The sequence below is a fragment of the Felis catus genome, chromosome B2 (genome assembly GCF_018350175.1).
Source record: "Felis catus isolate Fca126 chromosome B2, F.catus_Fca126_mat1.0, whole genome shotgun sequence".
Lineage (NCBI taxonomy): Eukaryota > Metazoa > Chordata > Mammalia > Carnivora > Felidae > Felis > Felis catus.
The window spans coordinates 119,273,030-119,285,423 of NC_058372.1; the positions used below are offsets into that span (position 1 = coordinate 119,273,030).

Here is a 12,394-nt window from a genome sequence, read left to right on the forward strand (position 1 = left end):
TTTAGAGGAAAGCTTGGAAGAAGACAGTGGGATCCCATGGCATTGGGGCTTACAAGAGAGTTAAAGACATGTTATCAAAAAACCAAGAAGACTGCCTTCTGTGGTAGGTGAGATCTTCACGTGCTAATATGTATGTTTTCTCTACCTCCACGCACTAGTCATCAGATAAAATCTGAAATGATCATTGGGACGTACAAAGCTGTGCACAACATCTGAATCTTTCCCTGTTCTTTACATTAGTACCTTCCTTTCCTCCTCATCCTTCTATCCGGGCCCTAAATTTACACTCTCAGTGAATTCTATTTATTCACCCCAGTTCTATTAGTTGTTGATGTCATTTCTCACTACACTTTTTAAATGTGTTTATTTTATTTTATTTTATTTTTTATTGAAATCCAAGTTAGTTAACATATAGTGTAATAATGATTTCAGGATAGAATTCAGTGATTCATCACTTAACATGTAACACCCAGGGCTCATCCCAGCAAGTGCCCTCCTTAATGCCCATCTCCCATTTAGCCCTCCAGCAACCCTCAGTTTGTTCTCTGTATTTAAGAGTCTCTTATGGTTTGTCTCCCTCCCTGTTTTTATATTGTTTTTGCTTCCCTTCCCCTTTTGTTTCTTGAATGCCACATATGAGTGAAATCATACGACATTATCTTTCTCTGACTGACTTATTTCGTTTAGCAAAGTACACTCTCGTTCCATCCACGTTGATGCAAATGTCAAGATTTCATTCTTTCTGATTGCTGAGTAATATTCCATTGTATATATATACCACATCTTTATCCGTTCATCAGTGGATGGACATTTGGGCTCTTTCTGTAATGTAATTTGGCTAGTGTCGATAGGGCTGCTATAAACATTGGGGCGCATGTGCCCCTTCGAATCAGCATTTTTGTATCCTTTGGATAGACACCTAGTAGTACAGTTGCTGGGTCGTAGGGTAGTTCTGTTTTTAATTTTTTGAGGAGCCTCCATACTGTTTTTCCAGAGTTACTGCACCAGTTGGCATTCCCACCAGCAGTGCAAAAAAAAAGTTCCTCTTTCTCTGCTTCCTCCCCAACATCTGTTGTTGCCTCCTGAGTTGTTAATGTCAGCCATTCTGGCAGGTGTGAAACGGTATCTCATTGTGATTTTACACGTGTTAATTTTAGCTGGAAGCACCGTGAATTGTTATGTTATGTCTGTCTCTCACGTTAACATGGAAACTCACCCTAAGGGAAGAAGATATTTTGTGTTTATTCCTGTATGTTGAAGACCTTGCACAAATAGATGCTTCATAAATAACCAAATATAAATATTGCATTACACAAATGATTGAACCGCAGGCAGATTTATGGGCGTCTTGGGAGAACTTATGTTCCCTGAATCTTTTACTAAAGCATCTAAACCTTTTTACTCATCTTGAAGAGAATATTGTCACATTTCAGTATTGAGTGTATCATATGAGATAGGTCCTTTTTGTTTTTTTTTTTTAATTTTTTTTTTAACATTTATTCATTTTTGAGGGTGAGAGAGACAGAGCATGAGTGAGGGAGGGACAGAGAGAGAGGGAGACACAGAATCCGAAGCAGGCTCCAGGCTCCGAGCTATCAGCGCAGGGCCTGACATGGGGCTCGAACTCATGGACCTTGAGATCACGACCTGAGCCGACATCAAGAGTCGGACGCTTAACCGACTCAGCCACCCAGGCTCCCCAGAGATAGGTCCTTTTTGTACAGACCTCTACAGGTACAAAAGACCTCTGGTTTTTTAGAGTAAGCTAAGAATTTTTATTGTTAGTAATGAATACAGTTTGAAATTTATCAAATACATTTTTTCACTTCATCAGATGATTGTTAGATTTTAATCTGTTACAATGCTGATTTGTATTAATAGATTGTCTAATTTCAAAGCAAACTTTCATTCTTGGCATCAACTCGAATGATCTTTTTTATATATTTCTGGATTGAGTTTGTAACAGTTTGTGTAGGATTTTTTGCATTGTTGCTTATGAGTGAGAGTTTTCTCTCATTTTCCTTTTTCAAATTGTCTCTGGGAGTTTTAGCATTGAGGCTACAGCAAAACATAAACTTTAGTGGAGATAATTAAATATAAGTTTCTCGTCCCTGTTTACACCTTACGCTACAGGGATTCCACCTTAGCTTTTGGGTGTGGATTTGGGGTGTGAGATTCAGCAGTGCTTCTGGGGATTTTGTCATTACTCTTCAGACAGTCTTGGGGTGGGTGTAATAAAAGGTAACCGACAGATAACAAATCACACATATCTCACTAACGTTGACAAAGAGAAATATCCCTGTATCACGACCAGGTAAATAACAGATTATTGACAAATTGTAAGGCAAGAAGAAATCTTTGGGATTAGCAAATTGGTAAAAGATGTACTTGAAATTAAACAATTGCACTTAGAAAATGGATTCCAAGTATATTCTAAGGTAAGCAAAATAATGGTAACAATGAATTAAGCTAAGATTTGTTGAACATTTGAATTGAATATATTACTTCAAGTGTTCAAACATTAAAATTAATAGGAGTATGTGACAGGCCATGGAGATATTGTCCGATAACTATAACAAAGGTAGGCAGTTGCAAAGGACCTTTTCTCCGCCTTAGGAAGTAAGAAACTGCTCTGCTTGGTCCGACTGGCCAAGGGCAGAACTTCTCCACGTTTGCAAGCTGTTTGCAGCAGCACCATGAGCACCAACCCGTCCCCCGCGGCATCCGAGCAGCTCTGCTACCAGAACGTGACCGGATCCTGCGCGAAAGCCCCCTACTCGCCCGGACCCCGGCTCATTCTCTACACACTGTTCAGCTTGGCGGCTGTGCTGGCCGTTTTTGGAAACCTCCTGGTGGTGATTTCAATCCTGCATTTCAAGCAGCTGCACTCGCCAACCAATTTTCTCATCGCCTCTCTGGCCTGCGCTGACTTTCTGGTGGGGGTGACCGTCATGCCCTTCAGCATGGTCAGGTCTGTGGAGGGCTGCTGGTACTTTGGGGCCAGCTTTTGTAGCCTGCACAGTTGCTTCGATGTGGCGTTTTGTTACTCTTCTCTCTTCCATCTGTGTTTCATCTCCATCGACAGGTACATCGCTGTTACTGAGCCTCTGGTCTATCCCACCAAGTTCACGGTGTCCGTGTCGGGGACATGCATCGGCATCTCCTGGATCCTGCCCCTTGTATACAGTGGTGCCGTGTTCTTCACAGGTGTTCATGATGACGGGCTGGAGGAATTAGTGAGTGCCCTCAGCTGCGTAGGCGGTTGTCGGCCACTTATAAATCAATTTTGGATTTTGATAGATTTGCTATTATTTGTCACACCTACTTTTGTAATGATGGTGCTGTACAGTAATATTTTTCTTGTGGCTAGAAAACAGGCTATAAAGATTGAAAACATTGGTAGCAAAACAGAAGCATCAGGGACATACAAAACCAGGGTGAGTAAGAGAGAGAGAAAAGCAGCTAAAACCCTGGGTATCACGGTGGTAGCATTTTTGATCTCCTGGTTACCGTACATGATTGATTCACTCATTGATTCTTTTGGGGGGTTTGTAACACCTTCTTATGTCTATGAGATACTTTGCTGGTTCGCTTATTATAACTCTGCTGTAAATCCTTTGATCTATGCTTTATTTTATCCTTGGTTTAGGAGAGCAATAAAACTCATTATAAGTGGTCAAGCATTAAGAGTAGACAGTTCATCAACTATGAATTTGTTTTCTAAAAAACCCTAAATTTCAAATTGAGGAATTTATTGATATATTGGGAATTTAATGACCCAGTAAATTGAGGAGGAAAAATGGTACCTCAATTTCAGGGGCATAACTTTTCTGCTTCGTTTTTGTGGTGAACTAAACATCTTCAAGTATTTGACAGAAATGTGCTTACTAAACAATGGTTGACCCAGAGTTTATATTTCCCAGTTTCTCCAAATCTGTGTACTTCCCTGCTTTGTCGGTTCTTTACTTATGTTTCATGTCCAGGCCTCCCTTTCAACCTTGTCTTTAAGCCGCTTTCAAAGGTTTCCAGTGAAATCTTGCCCATCCCTGTCTTCTCTGGACTCCGTGTGCTTGGCTTCCATTTTAAGCTGTTTGTTTCTTGGGGGCCCATCTTTCTGTAGCTCCTGGAGATCTCCGAGCCATACACATCGGTCACTCCAGACTCAGAGCCAGACTCATATTTTATATCGTTGGAGACATTTTGTGGAATAATTATGAGCAGACCTTGTAAAATGCGTACCAGAGATTGTCCTTTATGTGATTGTCTCTTATCCCATGAGGTACGTTGTTTTTCCTTCCAGCCATTGTGGAGGGCCGTTTTCTGCCATTTCTTTTCTCTTTATTACACTATCCAGAGTGGTACATTGTTGGTGAACTAAATAACAATATATTATAAGTTATGGTAGAAGGATGAACTGTTCAAGAAGGGATGATATGGTATAAAGCTCTTTGGAGAATATTGTTAAACATCTCATGTCATGCCATTCACAAAAGCAAAGCAAATTTCTTTCAGATGTTAGAAGAGTCAAAGAAAATATTTTATAATTTTTCACTGGAGGAACCCTGACTGAAACCGCCTGTAGCTTTCTGCACATAATTTAAATTTTACGACTTCAAGGGCGCCTGGGTGACTCAGTCAGTTGAGCGTCCGACTTCGGCTCAGGTCATGATCTCATGGTTTGTGTGTTTGAGTCCCGGGTCAGACTCTGTACTGCTCAGAGCCTGGAATCTGCTTCCGATCCTGTGTCTTCCCTTTCTCTGCCCCTCCCTTGTTTGTGCTCTGTATGTCTCTCTCTCTCTCTCTCTCAAGTTAAAACTTCAAAAGAAAACAAATTTGGGGGGAGGGAGGCAAACTTGGGGAAATTACTGGCAGCAAACATGGTGAAGGGAAGGTTAATAGATTTAAAAACATAGAGGCCTTTTCCAAAACAGGCATAGCTTAACACCTCCCATACAAATAAATAGGCGATTTTACGGAGGAAAAAAGTATGATTAATAAATACATTAAAATGCCAAACGTACACATAATTTTAAAATGTTAAAATGTGGCAGTGGTTCATATATCAAGTGGGCAAATATTAGAAGAATAAGAAATACCTGATAACAATTAGGGTGTGGAAAATTGAGCACTCTTGAGAAAGTAGAACTTGTTCACATACATCTCACAAGAATACAACTTAGTATCAGTTTTCGGAGGGGAATTAAATTTTTTTTATAAATTTTATTTATTTTTTTTTAATTTTTTTTCAACGTTTTTATTTATTTTTGGGACAGAGAGAGACAGAGCATGAACGGGGGAGGGGCAGAGAGAGAAGGAGACACAGAATCGGAAACAGGCTCCAGGCTCCGAGCCATCAACCCAGAGCCCGACGCGGGGCTCGAACTCACGGACCGCGAGATCGTGACCTGGCTGAAGTCGGACGCTTAACCGACTGAGCCACCCAGGCGCCCCTTTTTTTATAAATTTTAAAATACACCTGTCATTTCTAGTAAGGAATCCAAAAAAAAAAAAAAAAGTCAGTCAAGGAAGCAAACATCACAAGGACATTTACTGTATAATTCTTAATTATTACTTGGAATAATCTAGGAGCAGTGTGGACTGAATTCAATAAACTATGCTCTAACCACATAATGGGATGTTTTGGTGCCATTAAAAAGCACTAACAAGGGGCGCCTGGGTGGCTCAGTTGATTAAGCATCCAACTCTTGATTTCAGCTCAAGTCATGATCGAGAGATCATGGACATGGAACCTGCTTAAGATTCTCTCTCTCCCTCTCCCTTTGCCTCTCCCCTGCTCAAGCTCTCTGTCAAGAAAAAAAAAAAAGCACTAATGAGTTCTGCATAAATTGATATATGCATACACTTCCTACATGCTTTTACAAAGTGTAACTTTATGTGTAATAGACAGTATGTATCTGGTGGGGGGTGGGGTGGGGTGGAGAATTTGCTTTGTAATTTATCTTTATCATTTTAATGTATGAAAATGAGATGAAAATATTAAAATAGATATTACAGTAAATGAATAAATAAATAAACAAACAAAAGAGATATTACCCACATGTGTCTACTTTTACCTGAGCATTGAAGTTAGGTTTATCGATGTATTTGCTTGTTTTATTTCAGGGGAAGATCTTTTGAGTATATATCTCTGCTACATTTTTCTTCCTAAAGAAATGAAATTGTAGCTGCGTTGGTATATTTCAGGGACTACATCTTAAAGTGATTCAATTATCTTAGGTATTACATCTTAATGTTGTTAAGCATTTGGTTTTTTATTTGTTTGTTTGTTTTGCAGCAGATCTCTAAGTTTCTCGAACTCTTCCCCTCTAATATTAATAATGTGCTATATTCAGGAGCTATGGGAGCTAGCAACAGTCACTTCTCAATCTGTCATTTGTATTTTATTTCTACGCTTTAGGTCCCCTCTTGAAAAGCGAAAACAGCAACAGTGCAGATGTTCAGTCCATCACCTGCTTTGAGAGACTCAGCTTCCTAGCAGGCTGGAAGGAGCACTTCTCTTCCTGAAGGGGATGCCCCGGGTCTGCTCCTTAGAGGCAGGGAGACAGATTCCTTAATAGACCTCACAGAACACCCATAGATGCTACTGTGGAGGCCAAGGCCCCTGGAGCTTTGATGTCACACCGGGGCGGGGGACGGGGGGGGGGGGGGGGGGGAGGAAGGAGTAGAATCCCTAAATTTACTGGGATCTGTTTCTTGTTCCTGGTGGGCTATGAGCCTCTAAGCAATACTTAAGAATATTGTAAAACAAGGGGCAGCTTGGTGGCTCGACTGGTTAAGCCTCTGACTCTTGGTTTCGGCTCAGATCATGATCTCATGAGTTCTGCCCCTCCCCCACTCACACTGTCTCTGTCTCTGTCAAAATAAATAAATACACTTTTTAAAACAGAGCATTACAGAAAAATAAATTGCACTGTAGCACAGCTGAGTAAATAGTAGCCAAGAAATGTACCTGTCACTGTGTATATTGTATGTCCTCTCCCCTCTCCACACCTTAGTGCACATTGTCCTCTGTGACGATATCCTCCTGGTTTTTTTTATGTTTATTTATTTTTGTGTGTGAGAGACAGCACGCATGTGAGTAGGGGAGAGGCAGAGAGAGGTGGAGACACAGAATCAGAAGCAGGCTCCAGGCTCTGAGTTGTCAGCACACAGCCCCATGCCGGGCTCAATCCCATGAACCACAAGATCATGACCTGAGCTGAAGTCGGTCACTTACCCAACTAAGCCACCCAGGAGCCTCTGGATATTCTGTTTTTACCATAAATCTCTCTTCTTAACCGACTAGACACATTTTAAGTTCATCTCCTTGGTAAATTTGCTCCCAACACACTTGGATAAAACTCAGTACTATTATTAAAGCCTTTATTTATTTGTTTCTTTAATTTTACTTTTAAACTTTATTTATTTTGAGAGAGAGAGTGTGTGCATGTGAGCAAGGACAAGCGGGTAAGGGGCAGAGAGAGGGACAGAGAGAATCCCAAGCAGGCTCCGTGCTTTCAGCGCAGAGCTCGAAGTGGGCTGGATCTCACCACTGTGAGATCATGACCTGAACCGAAATCAGGAGTTGGGCGCTTAACCGACTTACGCACCCAGGTGCCCTGATCATTAATGCCTTTATAACAAATAACTGACAACCTTAATTTTGAAGGGTAGCATAAATACCTTTCAAAATTGAATGCAAAGTAAAAATATTTTTAGATGAATAAAACCCGAGAATCTTCATTGCTGGCATACCCACGCAAAGAGAAGAACTAAAGGGAGTGTTTTATTTTAATTTTTAAAAAGTTTTTATTTATTTTTGAGACAGAGAGAGACAGAGCATGAGCAGGGCAGGGGCAGAGAGAGAAGGAGACACAGAACCCGAAGCAGGCTGCAGGCTCTGAGCTGTCAGCACAGAGCCCGATGTGGGGCTAGAACTCACCAACCGTGAGATCATGACCTAAACCGAAGTCCGACGCTTAACCGACTGACCCACCCAGGCGTCTCTAAAAGGAGTTTTCAACCTAGAAGGAAAATAATCCCAGAGGAAACACTGTAGTGTGGGAAGTAATGAAGTGTGCCACAGAGTGTCAATACCAGAAAAATAAAATGAATGCTAGAAGTAAAAATAAATGTCTTTTTGACTTAAATTATATGCAGAATTAAATGACCACGGTAGCAATAAAATGGCCAAGACAAACGGAGTTAAAGTATATATTGAAATGCCTGGCAAGCTTTTGCATTGCCCTGAATTGGCAAAATTATTAACTTATTAACTTACTGGAGAATTTAATTAATCATATTAAAACTCTAGGATTCCAACAGAACAAGTATAAGTAAGTCCAATTTATAATTTCATGGGAGAAAAAGGGTGAATACTAAAAAATAATAATTTAAAATGAGTCCAGAATAATAAAAGAACAAAGAAAAAATGTGAAGAAAAAATATATTTAGTTAGTTTAAACCCAAATACATCAACAATTATATTAAATATATGAGAATACACATTCAGATTTTCATCCAATTAAAAGATGACCAGAAGACATGAACAGACATTTCTCCAAAGCAGACACCCAGATGGCCAACAGACACATGAAAAGATACTTAACATCACTCGTCAGTAGGAAAATACAAATCAAAACTACATGAGATATCACCTCACACCTATCAGAATGACTAAAATAAAAAATACAAGAAACAACAAGTGTTAGCAAGGATGTGCACATAAAGGAACTTGCACTGTTGGTGGAAATGCAAACTGGTGCAGCCACTGCAGAACACGCTATGGAGTTTCCTCAAAAAGTTACGAACAGAACAACCCTACAATCCAGTAATCGCACTTCTGGCTACTTACCCCCAAAATACAAAAACACTAATTAACAGGGATACATGCACCCCTATGTTTATTGCAACATTATTTACAGTAGCCAAATTATGGAAGCAGCTCAAGTGTCCATCAACAAATGAATGAATAAAGCAGATATGGTATACGCACACACACCACATGCAAATACAATGTAATATCACTCAGCTATAATAAGATAGAAATCTTGCCATTTGCAACACCATGGATAGAACTAGAGTGTAATATTAAGCAAAATAAGCCAATCAGAGAAAGACAAATGCCATATGATTTCACTCATCTGTGAAATTTAAAGCACAAAAAAAAAATTAGCAAAGAAAAAAAAAAGGAGAGAAAGAAAGTCATGAAATAGACTCTTAATTGTAGAGAACAAACTGATGTTCTCTATAAATAACCGAAGGGAGGTGGGTGAGGGATGAAGGGTGAACTAGGCGATGGGGATTAAGGAGTACCCTTGTGATGAGTTCCTCCATGATGTATGGAATTGTTCAATCACTATATTGTACACATGAAACTAATATAACACCATATGTCAACTATATTGGAATAAAATCGAATAAAATAAAGTAAAATGAAATAAAATAAAATTCAATCCAAAAAATGTGTCAAATAAAACTGAAATGAAGGGCATAACATGATAATAAGACAGAACCTAGTAAGTGTATTTCATTATGACCCATAGATTTGGTTTTGGTAGAAAAGGGAAACTGATTAGCTATGCAATTAACAGTGGATGGAATAGTTATTTCGGAGATGAAGACTTATTCTTGGTAGTAAGACTGGAAGGTGTTCTACATCTCATGCACAATGCAATTAAACTACTTGATTCTGTTCTAGCTTTAGTTTTGGGGCAATCAGACACCAAGATTTCAAAATTGGGGCATCATATCTTTGGGGTAGGAATGAATACATAAAAATAATACTTGCTATTTTTCTCTAATTTCTAGAATAATGTAAATCAACATTATCTACCAGCACATCATTTCTATTATTATACAAATGCTATGAAGTGGCAAAACTTCCTGAAATAGTGTGTTATTTCTGACTATACTGTGTTTGTAAGAAACTCTTATCTTTATTGGATTTTACAGATGATTAAAGGCACCCTAGAATGTTTAGTATCATTTTACCCACAATTCTTCAGTTCCAACACTGAATATCATCAATTTCTTTTGATTCTAGTGGTTTCAGTAGAGTAACTTTTTCTCATCCTGTTCTGCAACCTAGAGAATCATCCTGCTGCCTCATTTTAAGAACAAGGAAGCTAAAACCAAAGTCTGGAGAATATCATAAAGCTTCTGGATTCAAATAAACACTTTCAACATCTAGTTTAATACATTTACACTTGTCTTTTTTTTAGTGCCTTTCAAAATTAGACAAATCATCTAATTTTACCACTTCCTTTCCTAGATCAACATATTGTTCTATTTTTGTAAGTTTCTAAAAACTTTCATTATAAAGAAACCAGCTACTTCCCTCATTATTCTCTTCTGTGAACTTATTCTGGTTGTGTGCTGCCTTTGCTATTGGCCTTTGCATCAGTGAACATTTATTAAGTGCTTCTGTCTGGTATGCAACATGTGGGCTCTGGAACTGGAAAGATATAACAATAAAGCCAATTTCAACCTAATAATGATTTATCCATGTCACGGAGTCTTCACTGGGTGCATGGGATCCCTTACCTGCACTCTCAGTCTTCTCAACAACCCTGTAAGAGGGCAAATATTATTACTTCTATTTCCTAAGTGAGGAGCCTGAGGCTTAAAGAAGTGAGTAGAAGGCCAAGGTAGCATATTTATTCAACAACAGGATCTTATTCATAGCCAGGCAGACAGAGAGTAAGTGCAGCAAACACCAACTATTCTTCCTTACAGAGGAGACTGTGGCCCCACCTCTGTATTCAGGTCATTAGGAGCCATTTGGAACATGGGACTTTCCTTCTACCAAGGGCAGTATGAGCATCATAAAGAAAAGTGCAAAGTTCTTTGGGGAGACGGGGACATCAGAAGGAGTAATTGATTTGCTCTGGTGTAACATTTTAATCTACAGTTTTTCACTCATCCATACTTCTTCATTCTGGAAATAGCATTTTACCATACAAGGTATTTCCCCCTCTCTCTGGTCTCTCGGTTATATTTTAGAAATTGTTGGGTCCAGTCAAGGGAGCTGAAGAGGTGGGGCTGGGCACCTACTTTAAGATCTTCCTCTGTTATGCCTTGGCTCAAAAAATGTAACACTCTGAATTTGTTTTGATCCTGTTGATTGTGGAAGCATTTTCTAAACCTGTCCTAAATTGGACCCTGAAAGTTGTGGGGGACAGGTGGAAAGGGGAAGAATATAAATCCTAACTGAATATCCTAAGAATTAGCTAAGAGGGAATAATTAGAAATTAGACCCGGTAGAAAACTGGAAGATGTCTAGCTCTTTGTTTTATAAACTAAGGTACGGAGATCTGGGCTTCTGTCCAGATTCTTCCTGGAACAAGCATCAGGTCTTCCCCTCATTCCTGCTTTCAGACCACAACAAGACTTTCATCCCTGTCTCTCTGCCTCTGTCTCTGTCTCTCGTCTCTCTGCCTTTTTCTTTTTTGGACATAATATTCCTTTCTTATTAAGCTACCCTCTGCTAGAAAACATCAGAAAACCCCAGCTATTGTTCTACTCTGTTCTCATTTCCTTTTCCCCCATATATATTATATTAAAATTCTGTAAATATTGAAGTAGCTTGTTTGCCTTACCCTGTTTGAAGAGACCTCTTTATCCACACCTGCCTAAGGGCTTCCTGCATCATGAGCTACTGTCTTTTACCTTTTTACTACTTTTCACAATTTGTATTCATATATCCATTTATTTGTTTACTTGCTTAAGGTTTGTTTCCGGCTCAAGATTGCAAACTTCATGAGACAGGGATCATGTGTACCCAGATTTTTTGTTCATTCCTTTGTTCATTGCTTTTCACCCAACTCCTGGCACTCAACAAATATATATTGAATTGATTAATGAATGAATGAATATATCTCAGAATATGAAGGGAGATATAAAGTTATTTCTCTGTCCTAAATGTGTGCATCATGTATCATTATTTTTTGCCTAGAATAATGTTTCTCAATAGGCAGGTCATTGAGACATTTATCTTCCAGAGGACACTTGTCAATGTCTGAAGACATTTTTGATTTATGCTCTTGGGGAAATTTTACTGAAATCTACCAGCATCTAGTAGCAGGGACGCTGCTAAATCCTGTTCAATGTACAGGACAGATCCTTGCATCAGAGTTATCTGATCTCAAATGTCAACAGTGCTGAAATTGAGAAAGCCTGGCCTAGACCTTTGCCTATGGAAACAATTATTATTATTTTACAAAACCAGATTCTCAGGAAATATTAGAAATAATATTAGAAAGAATCTAATTTTCTAGATTAGGAAGCAGATGGACAGATGGATTAATAATAATACCTGTGGCACTTTATAATTTGAAAAGCAAGTTCACACATGTGTAGGTCACAGCCCTGCAGTGGCAAGAGTCTTGAACGT

At 39.1% G+C, this 12,394-nt stretch overlaps 1 protein-coding gene across 1 annotated transcript; it reads left to right on the forward strand.

Moving 5' to 3' along the window:
• The first annotated feature begins 2,486 nt into the window (after window positions 1–2,486).
• On the forward strand, window positions 2,487–4,246 carry LOC111560604 (trace amine-associated receptor 6-like). The gene has a single exon (XM_023254740.2). The coding sequence runs from the start codon at window positions 2,697–2,699 to the stop codon at window positions 3,732–3,734; it is 1,038 nt and encodes a 345-aa protein (XP_023110508.2). The 5' UTR covers window positions 2,487–2,696; the 3' UTR covers window positions 3,735–4,246.
• Window positions 4,247–12,394: the final 8,148 nt, after the last annotated feature.